Source organism: Cololabis saira, chromosome 2 (genome assembly GCF_033807715.1).
Source record: "Cololabis saira isolate AMF1-May2022 chromosome 2, fColSai1.1, whole genome shotgun sequence".
NCBI classification, from domain to species: domain Eukaryota; kingdom Metazoa; phylum Chordata; class Actinopteri; order Beloniformes; family Belonidae; genus Cololabis; species Cololabis saira.
In genome coordinates, this window is record NC_084588.1 from 55,520,055 (window position 1) to 55,538,451 (window position 18,397).

The following is an 18,397-nucleotide window of genomic DNA, read 5'->3' on the forward strand; positions in this document are numbered from 1 at the left end:
TGCCCCGGCGCAACAGGGGGGGGGCACGTCCCCCCGTCTTTTCAAAATCATGTTTTTGTCCCCCCCACTTTTTACAGTTTAAAAACTAACGGTAGGATCAGCCATTAACTGCAAATCACACCCTGTGCGAAGGGCCCCGCAGCCCCGCTTCACCCCCCGCTCCCCCTCCTCCCTCCCGTCTCCCCTCAGAGCTGCTCTAGGCTGTTTTATGGTTCCGCGTTACACCAACTTGTGGAGTAGTGGGCTCGGAGCGGCAGTAATCCCCCCCCGCCGCCTGTTCCGTTATCAGCGCTATTTTAATATAAGTCTGATATATGTTGTGATATGTGATGACATTATTATTGAGTATGACATGAATCTGGCTTCATTTCACCACCTCACAGCCTGCGTCGCCAGTTCCCCGTGTCTTAAGTAAATTCTTACGGGAGGGTCCGAGTTGCCGTAAAGATACGCACATTTTTCGGTTAGTTTTTTCTTTTTAGATCCAAGGCTTTGCGTAGAAGGCGGCTTCCGCAACTTTCAGGCGCTTTTTCTGCGCAATCAAGCTTTATAGATGAGGCCCCAGAACATTGAACGTTTTCTGGGTTCTTTTCTTTCTTTTCTTTTTGTTTTATCTATGTGTGTCTGTAATGTGTGACGTTTGACAAACAAATCACGTGAAATTATCTTCACAGCATCATTTATGATCACTTTTGTGTGTGTAGAAACGCTGCTCCTCCATACATGTAATGCATTGCTGTGGCGAGTGGTCTGTACCAAGATGGCCGACCTATAGGCACGTCACTTCAGCGGGCGGCGGCATTCGATGCAGCGTCTATGTATATATGTCTATGGAGGGGAGGGCTAGGGAACAGTCATCTTGTTTTGCATTCCTCCAGGAGATTGTGAGCAGGAGCGGCCGTGCTAAGACCGCTCTGTCGAGGACAAATTAGTAGAATCAGCAATTGTTTTGAGAACAGGCAGCCCCAGTAATTTTCCGTCTGCCTTTCAGTCTCTGATCATCATCAGTGACTGAAAGGCAGACGAAATAGTGATCAATCAATCAATTCCGGCCAAGCTGAGCTCCCAGCTTCTCCATGTTGTTATCCATCTTGTTAATGAGCTCAAAGACCCCCGCCAGCCTGCGATTCTGCTCGAGAATCACATCCAGCTTACGGGCCTGCTCCCCCAGCGTAAAAGTCAGAGCGCTGATTGCTTTGCTTGATCCATCTGCCACGTCCGGCAGCCTGGAAAAGTGATTGAAGGAGGCCGACGACTTACGCATTTCGATCATGTCGATACATCAGGAAACCCCCACCTCCGATCAAGGAGAAATCCTGCGATCATAAATCCAATTATGAAGCATCTTCTGCATCCTCGATTGACATTATTGCCATACACAACGGCTTCCACGCCTTGTACGAGTCCATTGTGTATCCAGCAAAGAATGTCCCATCGGGGCAGGAGGGCTCCCTTACCCCCTGACTTCTTGTTGCAAAAATGTGGTCAATTGTGCTGAGAGACCAGTTAATCAATTCCATGTTTGTAGTTTTGGAGGAGTGAAAAGGAGAGACTCTGGAGACGAGACAAGCAAGCAGTAGCAGGACAGATAGATAGGGAGAGGGAGCAGAAAAAGCGTCCGCCTTCGTCGAGAGCCGGAAGTGTAAGGTGAATACTACTACTGAAACAAACAAACTATCAGACAGTTAGATGGAACCTGAGGAGGAAAAGGATTAGGAGGTCTATGAGGTACAGATAAAAGAATAAACACTGGAGCCAATGTTTTATTAGTAAAATAGTCTTTATTTTATGAAGCTGACATGTTCCAGTAAAGCTGACGTGTTCCAGAGTTAGCGTCGGAGGTTTAGCTGAAGCTAACGTGTTCCAGAGGTTTAGCTGCGTTGTTGCGTTGGAGGTTTAGCTGAAGCTAACGTGTTCCAGAGCTTTAGCTGCGTTGTTGTGTTGGAGGTTTAGCTGAAGCTAACGTGTTCCAGAGCTTTAGCTGCGTTGACTCGTTAACGAGGGTTTAGCTGAAGCGGACGCGGCGCATGGACCCCACCGTGCTGTTCTGGCTGCCCCAGTCAGAGAAGTTGTTGTAGTCCTTCTTCTCCAGGATGTAGTGAGGACCTCGGTAGTTCGGTTCCTGGTAGACCACCCACCTGGGGAGAGAGGAGACCGGGTCAGAACCAAGAACTGAGGGTCAAAGGTCAGAACCAAGAACTGGAGAACCAGAGAACCTCAGGAAACCGGGTCAGAACCAAGAACAGAAGACCCTCGGTGAGAAGAGACCGGGTCTACCACACCAGACTAGACCAGGTACAACAGACACCTGCGTTGCGTCTGAAATGCGGTACTAAACAGTATTTACTCAAAGTATTCTTAAGTTAGGCACACTTTTGATTAAATATCAGTAGTATTTATGCATTAATTGGGACGTTCTACTCAGAGCCACATGGCACTTCCTGCCGTTGGGAGGGGGAGTTGTTACCATGGTAACAGCAGCACTTCCTGCCGTTGGGAGGGGGAGTTGTTACCATGGTAACAGCAGCACTTCCTGCCGTTGGGAGGGGGAGTTGTTACCATGGTAACAGCAGCACTTCCTGCCGTTGGGAGGGGGAGTTGTTACCATGGTAACAGCAGCACTTCCTGCCGTTGGGAGGGGGAGTCGTTACCATGGTAACAGCAGCACTTCCTGTCGTTGGGAGGGGGAGTCTTTACCATGGTAACAACTCCTGTTCCCATGGTAACAGCAGCACTTCCTGCCGTTGGGAGGGGGAGTTGTTACCATGGTAACAACTCCTGTTACCATGGTAACAGCAGCAGTAGCAGCACCGCTCCGCTATTTCCCGTTTATCCCGGACCAAACAAGATGACATTTCTCTCATTTGTAAACTTTGCAAACACATCTCTCCCCACACAATAATGTGATAAATGATGAATCATCTGGTTAATATCTGATGGAAACCAAAGTGAAATCACAGCTAATTCGTCACATTTGAATTGTAGCGCTTCCATGTAAATTCCTTCTAGTTTACATGGAAATAGTAATTCTGAATGGAGGTTTCCATGAAAACACATTTGATGGTCTTTCTCCAATTCCTCTCCAGGTCTGGGGGTTGGGAAGGTTCTGATTGGATAGGGGGGGGACCGGAAGTTAAACTACCGGAAGAAAAACTAACTTAGCTGCTACAACTTTGAAAAGATCACAATTTTGATGTTTCCTGTTTCCATGTGTTCTTTTAATTATTTATATTTATTAAATAAATGGTCTCTGCTCTTGACCAGCGTTTACTGCTGCTGCATCTTTAACTTTGTTAGGAAAACCAGCCCAGTGGAATATAAGATCATGGAGACAGACGGGGGAGGGAACGAGCAGAAAGAAAGACCGGATTAATTTAAAGAGGAATGAGTGAATACATGATCTGGAATTATTCTATTCAGATTTTAAATCAGAATAAAACAGCCACTTACTTTGGAATTACGTTTAATTCGGAATGGCCATTTTCATTCGGAATTAGGTGTTTACATGATAATTTTTACTCATTTTAAATCGGATTTAATTTTAATTCTGAATTAAAGAGGAATTAAACTTCCCATGTAAACGCACTCAATCAAAGGTAAATATAAATATAAAGATTAACCAGACTTACGCTCCGCCCAGCACCCGGATGGAGGTTCAGGTTCAGGTATATAAATATAAATATAAATATAAAGTAAACTCACGCTCCGCCCAGCACCCGGATGGAGGTTCAGGTTCTCGTATATAAATATAAAGTTAAAGTAAACTCACGCTCCGCCCAGCACCCGGATGGAGGCTGCCCGGTTCAGGCTGTGCCGGCTCATCAGGTTGGGAACGTCGTCCTGGATCTCCATCTTCTTCCCGGAGAAACCAGCCCGCTCAAACAGGTGGGCCTTGGCCGGGCCGTTGTCCTGGCAACCACACACAGCATCACTGATGACATCACAGGTAATCACTACCATCACAGCATCACTGAGACTTCTGGGTAATCACTACCATCACATCATCACTGAGACTTCTGGGTAATCACTACCATCACAGAGACTTCTGGGTAATCACTACCATCACAGCATCACTGAGACTTCTGGGTAATCACTACCATCACAGCATCACTCAGACATCTGGGTAATCACTACCATCACTGAGACTTCTGGGTAATCACTACCATCACTGAGACTTCTGGGTAATCACTACCATCACTGAGACTTCTGGGTAATCACTACCATCACTGAGACTTCTGGGTAATCACTACCATCACTCAGACTTCTGGGTAATCACTACCATCACTCAGACTTCTGGGTAATCACTACCATCACAGCATCACTCAGACTTCTGGGTAATCACTACCATCACTGAGACTTCTGGGTAATCACTACCATCACAGGATCACTCAGACTTCTGGGTAATCACTACCATCACTGAGACTTCTGGGTAATCACTACCATCACTGAGACTTCTGGGTAATCACTACCATCACTGAGACTTCTGGGTAATCACTACCATCACTGAGACTTCTGGGTAATCACTACCATCACTGAGACTTCTGGGTAATCACTACCATCACTGAGACTTCTGGGTAATCACTACCATCACTGAGACTTCTGGGTAATCACTACCATCACTGAGACTTCTGGGTAATCACTACCATCACTGAGACTTCTGGGTAATCACTACCATCACTGAGACTTCTGGGTAATCACTACCATCACAGCATCACTGAGACTTCTGGGTAATCACTACCATCACAACATCACTCAGACTTCTGGGTAATCACTACCATCACTGAGACTTCTGGGTAATCACTACCATCACAGCATCACTGAGACTTCTGGGTAATCACTACCATCACAGAGACTTCTGGGTAATCACTACCATCACAGCATCACTGAGACTTCTGGGTAATCACTACCATCACTGAGACTTCTGGGTAATCACTACCATCACTGAGACTTCTGGGTAATCACTACCATCACAGCATCACTGAGACTTCTGGGTAATCACTACCATCACAACATCACTGAGACTTCTGGGTAATCACTACCATCACTCAGACTTCTGGGTAATCACTACCATCACTGAGACTTCTGGGTAATCACTACCATCACTCAGACTTCTGGGTAATCACTACCATCACTGAGACTTCTGGGTAATCACTACCATCACAACATCACTGAGACTTCTGGGTAATCACTACCATCACTGAGACTTCTGGGTAATCACTACCATCACTGAGACTTCTGGGTAATCACTACCATCACTGAGACTTCTGGGTAATCACTACCATCACTGAGACTTCTGGGTAATCACTACCATCACAGCATCACTGAGACTTCTGGGTAATCACTACCATCACTGAGACTTCTGGGTAATCACTACCATCACAGCATCACTGAGACTTCTGGGTAATCACTACCATCACAACATCACTGAGACTTCTGGGTAATCACTACCATCACAGCATCACTGAGACTTCTGGGTAATCACTACCATCACAGCATCACTGAGACTTCTGGGTAATCACTACCATCACAACATCACTGAGACTTCTGGGTAATCACTACCATCACAGCATCACTCAGACTTCTGGGTAATCACTACCATCACAACATCACTCAGACTTCTGGGTAATCACTACCATCACAGCATCACTCAGACTTCTGGGTAATCACTACCATCACTGAGACTTCTGGGTAATCACTACCATCACAGCATCACTGAGACTTCTGGGTAATCACTACCATCACTGAGACTTCTAGGTAATAATCCCATCACAGCATCACTGAGACTTCTGGGTAATCACTACCATCACTGAGACTTCTGGATAATCACTACCATCACTGAGACTTCTGGGTAATCACTACCATCACTGAGACTTCTGGGTAATCACTACCATCACTGAGACTTCTGGGTAATCACTACCATCACAGCATCACTGAGACTTCTGGGTAATCACTACCATCACTGAGACTTCTGGGTAATCACTACCATCACTGAGACTTCTGGGTAATCACTACCATCACTGAGACTTCTGGGTAATCACTACCATCACAGCATCACTGAGACTTCTGGGTAATCACTACCATCACAGCATCACTGAGACTTCTGGGTAATCACTACCATCACAGCATCACTGAGACTTCTGGGTAATCACTACCATCACTCAGACTTCTGGATAATCACTACCATCACTGAGACTTCTGGGTAATCACTACCATCACAGCATCACTGAGACTTCTGGGTAATCACTACCATCACTGAGACTTCTGGGTAATCACTACCATCACTCAGACTTCTGGGTAATCACTACCATCACAGCATCACTGAGACTTCTGGGTAATCACTACCATCACTGAGACTTCTGGGTAATCACTACCATCACAGCATCACTGAGACTTCTGGGTAATCACTACCATCACTGAGACTTCTGGGTAATCACTACCATCACAGGATCACTCAGACTTCTGGGTAATCACTACCATCACTGAGACTTCTGGGTAATCACTACCATCACTGAGACTTCTGGGTAATCACTACCATCACTGAGACTTCTGGGTAATCACTACCATCACTGAGACTTCTGGGTAATCACTACCATCACAGCATCACTGAGACTTCTGGGTAATCACTACCATCACAGAGACTTCTGGGTAATCACTACCATCACAGCATCACTGAGACTTCTGGGTAATCACTACCATCACTGAGACTTCTGGGTAATCACTACCATCACTGAGACTTCTGGGTAATCACTACCATCACAGCATCACTGAGACTTCTGGGTAATCACTACCATCACAACATCACTGAGACTTCTGGGTAATCACTACCATCACTGAGACTTCTGGGTAATCACTACCATCACTCAGACTTCTGGGTAATCACTACCATCACTGAGACTTCTGGGTAATCACTACCATCACTGAGACTTCTGGGTAATCACTACCATCACTCAGACTTCTGGGTAATCACTACCATCACTGAGACTTCTGGGTAATCACTACCATCACAACATCACTGAGACTTCTGGGTAATCACTACCATCACTGAGACTTCTGGGTAATCACTACCATCACTGAGACTTCTGGGTAATCACTACCATCACTGAGACTTCTGGGTAATCACTACCATCACTGAGACTTCTGGGTAATCACTACCATCACAGCATCACTGAGACTTCTGGGTAATCACTACCATCACTGAGACTTCTGGGTAATCACTACCATCACAGCATCACTGAGACTTCTGGGTAATCACTACCATCACAACATCACTGAGACTTCTGGGTAATCACTACCATCACAGCATCACTCAGACTTCTGGGTAATCACTACCATCACAACATCACTCAGACTTCTGGGTAATCACTACCATCACAGCATCACTCAGACTTCTGGGTAATCACTACCATCACTGAGACTTCTGGGTAATCACTACCATCACAGCATCACTGAGACTTCTGGGTAATCACTACCATCACTGAGACTTCTGGGTAATCACTACCATCACTGAGACTTCTGGGTAATCACTACCATCACTGAGACTTCTGGGTAATCACTACCATCACAGCATCACTGAGACTTCTGGGTAATCACTACCATCACTGAGACTTCTGGGTAATCACTACCATCACTGAGACTTCTGGGTAATCACTACCATCACTGAGACTTCTGGGTAATCACTACCATCACAGCATCACTGAGACTTCTGGGTAATCACTACCATCACAGCATCACTGAGACTTCTGGGTAATCACTACCATCACAGCATCACTGAGACTTCTGGGTAATCACTACCATCACTCAGACTTCTGGATAATCACTACCATCACTGAGACTTCTGGGTAATCACTACCATCACAGCATCACTGAGACTTCTGGGTAATCACTACCATCACTGAGACTTCTGGGTAATCACTACCATCACTGAGACTTCTGGGTAATCACTACCATCACAGCATCACTGAGACTTCTGGGTAATCACTACCATCACAGCATCACTGAGACTTCTGGGTAATCACTACCATCACTCAGACTTCTGGGTAATCACTACCATCACAGAGACTTCTGGGTAATCACTACCATCACTGAGACTTCTGGGTAATCACTACCATCACAGCATCACTGAGACTTCTGGGTAATCACTACCATCACTGAGACTTCTGGGTAATCACTACCATCACAGCATCACTGAGACTTCTGGGTAATCACTACCATCACAACATCACTGAGACTTCTGGGTAATCACTACCATCACAGCATCACTCAGACTTCTGGGTAATCACTACCATCACTGAGACTTCTGGGTAATCACTACCATCACAGCATCACTGAGACTTCTGGGTAATCACTACCATCACAACATCACTGAGACTTCTGGGTAATAATCCCATCACAACATCACTCAGACTTCTGGGTAATCACTACCATCACTGAGACTTCTGGGTAATCACTACCATCACTCAGACTTCTGGGTAATCACTACCATCACAGCATCACTGAGACTTCTGGGTAATCACTACCATCACAACATCACTGAGACTTCTGGGTAATCACTACCATCACAACATCACTGAGACTTCTGGGTAATCACTACCATCACAACATCACTGAGACTTCTGGGTAATAATCCCATCACAACATCACTCAGACTTCTGGGTAATCACTACCATCACTGAGACTTCTGGGTAATCACTACCATCACTCAGACTTCTGGGTAATCACTACCATCACAACATCACTGAGACTTCTGGGTAATAATCCCATCACAACATCACTGAGACTTCTGGGTAATCACTACCATCACTCAGACTTCTGGGTAATCACTACCATCACAACATCACTGAGACTTCTGGGTAATCACTACCATCACAGTATCACTGAGACTTCTGGGTAATCACTACCATCACAGCATCACTGAGACTTCTGGGTAATCACTACCATCACTGAGACTTCTGGGTAATAATCCCATCACAACATCACTCAGACTTCTGGGTAATCACTACCATCACAACATCACTGAGACTTCTGGGTAATCACTACCATCACAGCATCACTGAGACTTCTGGGTAATCACTACCATCACTCAGACTTCTGGGTAATCACTACCATCACAGCATCACTGAGACTTCTGGGTAATCACTACCATCACAGCATCACCGAGACTTCTGGGTAATCACTACCATCACTCAGACTTCTGGGTAATCACTACCATCACTGAGACTTCTGGGTAATCACTACCATCACAGCATCACTGAGACTTCTGGGTAATCACTACCATCACTGAGACTTCTGGGTAATCACTACCATCACTGAGACTTCTGGGTAATCACTACCATCACAGCATCACTGAGACTTCTGGGTAATCACTACCATCACAGCATCACTGAGACTTCTGGGTAATCACTACCATCACTGAGACTTCTGGGTAATCACTACCATCACTGAGACTTCTGGGTAATCACTACCATCACTGAGACTTCTGGGTAATCACTACCATCACTCAGACTTCTGGGTAATCACTACCATCACAGCATCACTGAGACTTCTGGGTAATCACTACCATCACAGAGACTTCTGGGTAATCACTACCATCACTGAGACTTCTAGGTAATAATCCCATCACAGCATCACTGAGACTTCTGGGTAATCACTACCATCACAGCATCACTGAGACTTCTGGGTAATCACTACCATCACTGAGACTTCTGGGTAATCACTACCATCACTCAGACTTCTGGGTAATCACTACCATCACTCAGACTTCTGGGTAATCACTACCATCACAGCATCGCTGAGACTTCTGGGTAATCACTACCATCACAGCATCACTGAGACTTCTGGGTAATCACTACCATCACAGTATCACTGAGACTTCTGGGTAATCACTACCATCACAGCATCACTGAGACTTCTGGGTAATCACTACCATCACTGAGACTTCTGGGTAATCACTACCATCACTGAGACTTCTGGGTAATCACTACCATCACAGCATCACTGAGACTTCTGGGTAATCACTACCATCACTGAGACTTCTGGGTAATCACTACCATCACAGCATCACTGAGACTTCTGGGTAATCACTACCATCACAGCATCACTCAGACTTCTCGGTAATCACTACCATCACAGCATCACTGAGACTTCTGGGTAATCACTACCATCACTGAGACTTCTGGGTAATCACTACCATCACAGCATCACTGAGACTTCTGGGTAATCACTACCATCACAGCATCACTGAGACTTCTGGGTAATCACTACCATCACAGCATCATTTAAAATGTTATTACTTGCATATAAAGCCCAAAACGGCTTAGCTCTGCATTATTCGTGTCTTAGACCTGATAGTGCCTTATGTTCCTGGCAGAGCTCTCCGCTCTCAGAGAGCAGGTTTACTCGTAGTTCCTAGAGTATCTTAATGTAGATTTGGAGGGCGGGCGTTCTGCTATCAGGCACCATTACCGTATTGACCCGAATATAAGACGACCCTCTTTTTCAAGACTCAAATTTGAAAAAATACTTTTTTTTAACACCAAATTAAATTTTTATACAGAAAATAATGACAGTACATCTGAAACAAATGATTATAACAATATATTTGAGAGAAAAAGCCTGTTATTTTGCCTCATTCAAATCATGATCTTGAAGTTTGCATCATAACTTCTTCGACCCACTTTTCTCCAGATTGTCGCTACGTTTCTCCATTTTCTGTTATCTCTTCTGTTATTTTCTTCTCTTTTCTTTCTTACCGCTATTTTTTATTTTTCCTTCTTCATGCTGCTGCTATTTTTATTTTTCTTCTTCGTGACAGGGGTTGGCTTTGGCCTGGGGAGTTCAGTTCAGCATTGGCTTTAAAGATATCTGGCTCCATCTAGCGGTGTAAATGGGTATAACGTCTAGACCCCGAATGTAAGACGACGCCCACTTTTTCAGTCTGATTTCAATGCAAAAATAGCTTGGTGGTAGATATGCTGCTATAGGCCTATGCTGCAGGGGGGACATGATCCGCTGGGCGGTGCCTCTCACCCTTCTTCTCCTCTCCTCTTCCCTTCCTCTTTTCTCCATTTCCATTTTTATTTATTATAAATATCTCATAGCTATCATTTTTGTCCATCGTTCCTGTAGTTTCTTGTGCCAGCCCCCCTTTTTTCTCTTTTGTGCATGTTTGCAGGCCGGAGCCTCAGGAGCTGCGTTCTGGCCTGTGTTCCCGGTCCCCCCCCATCCCCGGTCATCCTGTTGCTGCTTCCACCTGCCTGCTGTACTGCTGACGTCCCTGACCCTTATGGTCCTGGTCCTGCTCAAGGTTTCTTCCTCCTAAAGGGGAGTTTTTCTTGCCACTGTTTGGCTTAAGGTTTTTCTCCCACTATGGGAGTTTTTACCTGCCATTGTTTATATAATTATTGCTCGGGGGTTTATGTTTATGTTCATGTTCTGGGTCTCTGGAAAGCGTCTAGAGACATCTGGTATATTAAACGCTATATAAATAAAATTGAAATAAAATTGAATTGAATTTTAACGTGTTCTAACGTGTGTTATCGTGTGTTAGCGTGTGTTAGCATGTGTTAGCGTGTGTTAGCGTGTGTTTTAGCGTGTTTTAACGTGTGTTAGCGTGTGTTAGCCCCTCACCTGCCGGACACACCGCACAGAGGACACGTGGTCCACCTGAGCGCACCACTTATCGTAGCAGTTGTACTCGCCGCGCTCGGACATGTCCCACAGGAACTGGCGGCCGCGGTAGTTGTCGTGCTCGTAGCCCACCCATCTGGAACAAACAACAACAAGGTGAAAGGTCAACTAAACAACAACAAGGTCAAGGGAGAACAGAACAAGTTAAAACACAGAAAACTGGATAAACTGATGAGGAAGTGATCATTTCTTTGACTTGAGTCTTTTCACAAGAATTCAAGATGAAGTTATGAGTTTTTTTCAGTCTTCAAATCAAATCAAACTTTATTTCTAAGGCACCTTTCAGGCATAGAATGCAGCACAAAGTGCTACATAAAACAAGACACGCAGGTCAGATAAACCTCATGTTGGGTTTTTTATGAACTTTTTTATCCTGCTTTATGACAAGTTTAAGACCTGGGAAGGTTTTTCTTGTGATATTTAAATGTTTACAGCTTGAAAAAGGGTTCACTTTTCTGTCACGTAACTCATAACGTCATTTAATTCTGCTTAAAAGATATGTGGTTTCATAGAGACAGACACAGCTGTGGACACTAGTGTGGACTAGATTCCTGCGCGGGACTGTTTTCTTCATCCCACTCCCGCTGCATTTCTGACCATTACCGCCCGCGCCCGCAACGTGTGTTCCGCTCCCGCAGTGTTTACATCCGCTCCCGCAAAACTCGCCTTTTGCATCAATTATGTGATTGTGGTTACAGCAACGAGAGTAGGTTGTGAGTGGCTCAAATAAGACTAATAAATAACATAAAATAAACACTGTTAATGAATGAAACAAATTACTGTAATTTAACTGGTTGCTAGGCTACATCCCGATCCCGCAGGGGTTTTTTTTTTTCCGCCCACTCCCGCCCGCAGCAAAATTCAAACCGCCCAATCCTGCGAGATTTGCGTCGGGTCCCGCGGGACCCGATCTCAATGCAACGCTCTAGTGTGGACCTCCACAGACACAGTAATCCACTGTGGACACCAGTGTGTCCCCCAGCGTGTCCCCCGGCGTGTCCCCCAGTGTGTCCCCCAGCATGTCCCCCAGCGTGTCCCCCAGCGTGTCCCCCAGCGTGTCCCCCAGCGTGTCCCCCAGCGTGTCCCCCAGCGTGTCCCCCAGCGTGTCCCCCAGCGTGTCCCCCAGCGTGTCCCCCAGCGTGTCCCCCGGCGTTAGACGGACTCTGGACGGACTTACGCTCCGCTCTCCACCTGGACAGAGTTACATCTCTCGGGGAAGTTCTTGTCGCTGATCCTGGCGCAGTCGGCGTTCAGGTCCAGACGTCTGCCGGCGAAGTTTCGCTGCTCGAAAAGGGTCACCTGAGGAGAGGACAAACGAGACAAACGGGTCACCTGAGGAGGGGACAAACGAGACAAACGGGTCACCTGAGAGACGAGGACAAACGAGACAAAAGGGTCACCTGAGAGACGAGGACAAACGAGACAAAAGGGTCACCTGAGGAGAGGACAAACGAGACAAACGGGTCACCTGAGGAGAGGACAAACGAGACAAAAGGGTCACCTGAGGAGAGGACAAACGAGACAAACGGGTCACCTGAGGAGAGGACAAACGAGACAAAAGGGTCACCTGAGGAGAGGACAAACGAGACAAACGGGTCACCTGAGGAGAGGGGACAAACGAGACAAACGGGTCACCTGAGAGACGAGGACAAACGAGACAAACGGGTCACCTGAGGAGAGGACAAACGAGACAAACGGGTCACCTGAGAAACGAGAGGATAAACGAGACAAAAGGGTCACCTGAGAGACGAGGACAAACGAGACAAACGGGAAACGTCAGCGGTCCGTGGACGTGTTGATCAGTTCGTTGTAAGTTACAACTCCTCATTGGCCACGGTTACAGGATGTTTTTTAATTCTGAATTAATGATTCTGAATTAATTAATTCAGAATTAAACTATTTTCCTCTGAGTTTACATGGAAATAGTAATTCTGAATTGAGGTTTCCATGGAAACCACGTTTGCTGGTCTTTTTCCAATTCCTCTCCAGGTCTGGGGGTTGGGAAGGTTCTGTCCAACTGTTGTCATAGTAACATCCAGCTGCTTGGAGACGGTCGGCTAATCTCCAACTTGCAGGTCTAGAAGTTTCTTCTGGTCTCCTGAGACTGTCTCTGGTCCAAGTCCAAAATACTACTGATGGTACCAAAATACTACTGATGGTACCAAAATACTACTGATGGTACACCTTGATACCAGACAGAGAGTGAACGGTTGGTTCTGGGAGGTTCCTAACGGTCTCCACGGCGACACCAGCATCAGTTCAGCGTCTGGTTACAGGCCGTGATGTTGTTTTGGTTGTTAAATAAACCGTCTTCTGGGACGAGGACGGAGGAGGAAAAATAATGCCCTTCACAAACGTCAGATCCTGTCGGTTCAGCCGACCGATCAGGTGATGAAGTTCTGATAACCTGTAAAGGTTTGTGTAAAGGTTTGTGTAACGGCGGGCTGCACTCACCCTCCCACTGGACCCGTAGAAGGCACGTTGGAGCACGGACCCCAGCTTGCTGCAGACACGGAAACAGAGAAAGATTAGCACCTCAGACCAGTAAGTACAGTCCAAGCAGCAACAATCAGACTCCCAGGAACCTTTGCAGGAGGGAAATTGAGGCTTCAGTCTCTGAAAGATCCTGGTTAGAGTTAGAGTTAGGATGGATGTAGGAACCCCACCTCCTCCGGTTGGAAAAGGTGGACAGTCCATCCAGCCCAAGGGTTAGGGTTAGGTGTTGGGGTTGGGGTTGGGGTTGGGGGAAGGGTTAGTTAGGGTTAGGATTAGGATTAGGGGGGTTAGGGTTGGGATTAGGGATGGGGTTGGAGTTGGGGTCAATAATGATAACTAGAAAATGTCATGAAATTTTGATATGGGCATGCCCTACCGCCCATTCGACCCCTCTCGCTGCTTTGGTTTGGGGCTGTAGTGGTTTTGTTCGAGGTGGTTTTATGTCAGTTTGAGGTGTTCACGCTTGGATTTCATTAATTCCTGTGCTCCCAATAGTTATTAATGGGGCGCACTTTTTGGCGTCTAGCGTCCCCACGGTAACGCTTTTGACTGAGAAAAGTAATGCCCATCGAGGCACGATGGAGACGCATCCAACGATGTATGCCATGCATGGGTGCACGTTCCGGTTCAGGCTATGTTAACAGATAGGTTTTTTTTTCACTGTGGTAAAAACCCCATCCGATTGAATGGGGCCATGTGGCCTGGATTTTGACATAACATTTCCTTAAATCCCAGCTTCATGAAATTTGAATATGTTGAAGTCCACAGCGTGCCGAGTCGGGGAACATTTGTACGATGTCTCTACGATAACCTGTTACCTAGCAACAAGTGTCCAAAGTCAAATGGAAATTAAAAAAAAAAAGAAAGGTAAATATCGCAAAAACTGTAATAATTAGCATAATGAGGTTGTACGGTCGGTTAGGGACAATCGGGCCGAGTGTTTCAAAGTTTGAACGATGTCTCTACGATAAAGTTTGGCCGAGCAATAAGCGTCCGAATTTTTGCCTTTTTTTTTGCTTTTTGGCATCTAGCGTTGCCACGGTAACCCCAATTACAGAGAAAAGTAATGCCCATCGAGGCACGATGGAGACGCATCCAACGATGTATGCCATGCATGGGTGCACGTTGCGGTTCGGGCCGTATTAACGGACAAAAAAAGAGTGCGGAATAAGAAGAATAAGGAAGAAAAGGGAAACCTTTTCTGTATACTAATATATCGCCTTCATTTTTCAGGTTTTTCTGGCCGTGTTTTATTTTTTGGGGATTTTTCTTTTCCACATCAGAACGGGGTCATGCTGTACACCCGCCAGTGCGCAGTGGGACTTTTACGACTTTAGCTTGTTAGCAAAATGCTAGCAACATTGCCCTTTGGGCCATTCTGGAGGATTGCAATATGGTCATGCCACTACTTGGCATGCCCATAATTAAAGCTGCAGCAGCGATGAACGGCCTCCACCCTTGTGCAGGTTCAGGCTGCAGTGGAAGCTTGTATGACTTGATGTAGATTCTTCAGAACTGGACATTTAGTGGATGAAACACCCACGACTCTCTGTACCAAAACCATTCAAAAGTTATGGCAGAAAGTAGGAACTATCAAATATGGACCAATCAGATGAAGGGTGGGCGCGCTTTTTGGCGTCTAGTGTCGCCACGGTAACGCTTTTGAAAGAGAAAAGTAATGCGTGGTGTCGGAGGATGGAGACGCACATTTTGATGTATAACACACCTGGGTGCACGTTACGGTTCGGGCTGAATTAACGGCAGAAGGAATGGCATAAATTGCGCCAAAATGACACAATTAATTGAAAATGGCCGACTTCCTGTTGGGTTTGGGCCATGGTGCCAAGAGACTTTTCTTTAAGTTGTGACATGATACAGGTGTGTACCGATTTTCGTGCATGTACGTCAAACCGTATTGTGGGGCTTGAGGCACAAAGTTTTCTAGGGGGCGCTGTTGAGCCGTTAGGCCACGCCCATTAATGCAAACCATTAAATATCAAATTTATCACCAGGACTGGCTTGGTGCAAAATTTGGTGACTTTTGGGACACGTTTAGAGGGAAAAAAGGCCGTCCTTTCATCGGAAAAATAAAGAAAGAAGAAAGAAGAAAAATTCCTACAGATACAATAGGGCCCTAGCACTGTAAGTGCTCGGGCCCTAATAATTTCTATAGCGCGTTTCAAGGAACCCAAGGTCGCTTTACAGTAAAAGAAAACAGGAAAAGAACAAACAAAACAAAAACACAACCGGGACAAAACAACAGGGGAGGGAACCAGTTAATGGGGAAAGTCAGGGGGTAGGGTTGGGGTTGTTGGGGTTGTTGGGGTTGGGGTTGGGTTGTTGGGGTTAAGCCTAGGGGGGGGGGGTAAAAATATCGAAAAATCCATGCATTGCAATTCTCCCCGCTCTAATTCAATATGGATTAATCAAAGCCTCTGAATGATTCAGCGAAGCGGTCGTGGTCGCATAACCTGCCCGTTTTACAACGAGTTGGACCGTAGCTCCGTAGCTCCGTAGCTCGGTAGCTCGGCTCCCCGGAGAGCGGAGCTGAAACTCCGGGGTGCGGAGCTACCTTTAAGCCTGAATTATGGTTCTAGCCTACACCGTAGGATACGCCGTAGGATACGCCGTAGGATACGCCGTAGGATACGCCGTAGGATACGGCGTAGGGTACACGGTACAGTGTGCGTCGCCGCGTTCCCTACGCCGTACGCCCTGCGTTGGTGTAACGTGGAACCATAAATCAGCCTTCAGCCCAACATACGGCGTGCTGCGTGTGACGTCTTTGTTAATGTTCCTCTGCGCATGCGGGTCAGTTCAGGGCCGCGATGCGTTCACACTCCAGTCGGATATAGGACACATTTTAAAAGATAATGTGAACAGCCACACAAAAAAATCGGATATGGGAAAAAATCGGAATTGAGCATTAAGGCCTGCAGTGTGAACGTAGTCTTAGAAAAGGTTGGGAACCACTGGTCTAGAGTATCTTTGCCTAGACGTGACGGTGACGCCTGGAGGGCCGGGGGCCGCCGCCCCGCGGCGCCGCCCCCCCCGCGCTGGGACGTACCTGGTTTGTTGGGTTAATCCTGGGACCTTGGTAAAGATGTTCATGTCCGCTCTGCGAGGCCGGAGCAAGGCCCCTTAAATATGACGCTGCGCGGCGGCCGCGCGGCTGCTGGAACCGTCAGCCCGGTTCTGCAACAGTCGCCGGCCCGGCCGCCCATTCATATGCTAAACACACACAACACACGGCGCTGCTCCGAACAAGGACGGCCAGCACAATGAAACATGCCACGGCACATGCGGTGAATGTGGAGGCCGCTAGCGCTAGCCCGGCCCAGAGTGCAGCACACACACTTTTGGATCTGAACATTTCAGCGTTTTCTCTGCAACAAAGCTGGTATGATAAAAGCTGCTGCCATGCTTTGTGCTGGTGTGTGTGTGTGTGTGTGTGTGTGTGTGTGTGTGTGTGTGTGTGTGTGTGTGTGTGTGTGTGTGTGTACCTCTGGGTGTCCAGGTCACCCACTCCGGTCCAGCGGGTTCTGAGGTTCCTGGAACCAGGTCCTACATCCACCCGGGGACTCGTTCATTACAGAAATAATCAGAACCAGAACCAGAATCAGAACCAGCTTTATTGGCCAAGTTTGAACATGCCCGACAAGTTATTTTGCTCACTCTACCCAATAAACAAATGTGGCACTTATAATTAAAATGCAAGAAATCAATGTGCAATATGCATTAGCACTTTATACATCTGAGCATTGGAGCACTTTAAAGCAGCGGTTCCCAAACTTTTTTTGCCAGGCCTCCCTTTTATACGTAACAGAATTTTCGAGCCCCCCCGACTCCAACACAGACACATCTTTTGCATTCAAATGCTACTGCAATTTATTTCATATATTGAACATATGTGCAAATAAACTGTCCATCTCTGTAAAAATAGATTTTCAACCTGACCAGCTCCCAGAGATTGAATCGACAACAAACAGGAGCCAAAATCTGAACATTTGCTCTACAAACATGACACCTTTAATCCCCACATGTTTCCAGTGATGTGAGTGGGCTTGCTTCATGTGTGCAACACATTTCTTTTTTTTCCTTTTTACTGTACAACAGTATGCATTACTTTCAACATATTTTTGAAAAACAGCAGCAACAGCTAAACAAATAATCAAAATTTCAACAATTGCTCTGCAAAAATGTCAGTTTTAATCCC

The 18,397-nt window shown here is 46.3% G+C and overlaps 1 protein-coding gene across 1 annotated transcript; it reads right to left on the reverse strand.

Annotated features, from left to right (window-relative positions):
* Window positions 1-1,795: 1,795 nt before the first annotated feature.
* LOC133418572 (gamma-crystallin N-like) lies at window positions 1,796-17,421 on the reverse strand. The gene is made up of 7 exons (XM_061707338.1): window positions 17,249-17,421; window positions 14,140-14,188; window positions 12,863-12,984; window positions 11,626-11,761; window positions 3,770-3,909; window positions 2,003-2,138; window positions 1,796-1,893 (listed from the first exon to the last, which is right to left on the reverse strand). Exons 1-6 carry the CDS (start codon window positions 17,290-17,292, stop codon window positions 2,006-2,008), a joined length of 624 nt encoding a protein of 207 aa, XP_061563322.1. The 5' UTR covers window positions 17,293-17,421; the 3' UTR covers window positions 1,796-1,893; window positions 2,003-2,005.
* Between the last annotated feature and the right edge of the window lie 976 nt (window positions 17,422-18,397).

Excerpts from the sequence above, each read along its gene's own strand:
- LOC133418572 (XM_061707338.1), bottom strand. The coding sequence starts at position 17,292 with ATGAACATCTTTACCAAGGTCCCAGGATTAACCCAACAAACCAG. Across the intron at positions 14,189-17,248 it reads GGATTAACCCAACAAACCAG|CAAGCTGGGGTCCGTGCTCC; the intron begins GTACGTCCCAGC and ends CCGTGTCTGCAG. Across the intron at positions 3,910-11,625 it reads CTGTGCGGTGTGTCCGGCAG|GACAACGGCCCGGCCAAGGC; the intron begins GTGAGGGGCTAA and ends TGTGGTTGCCAG.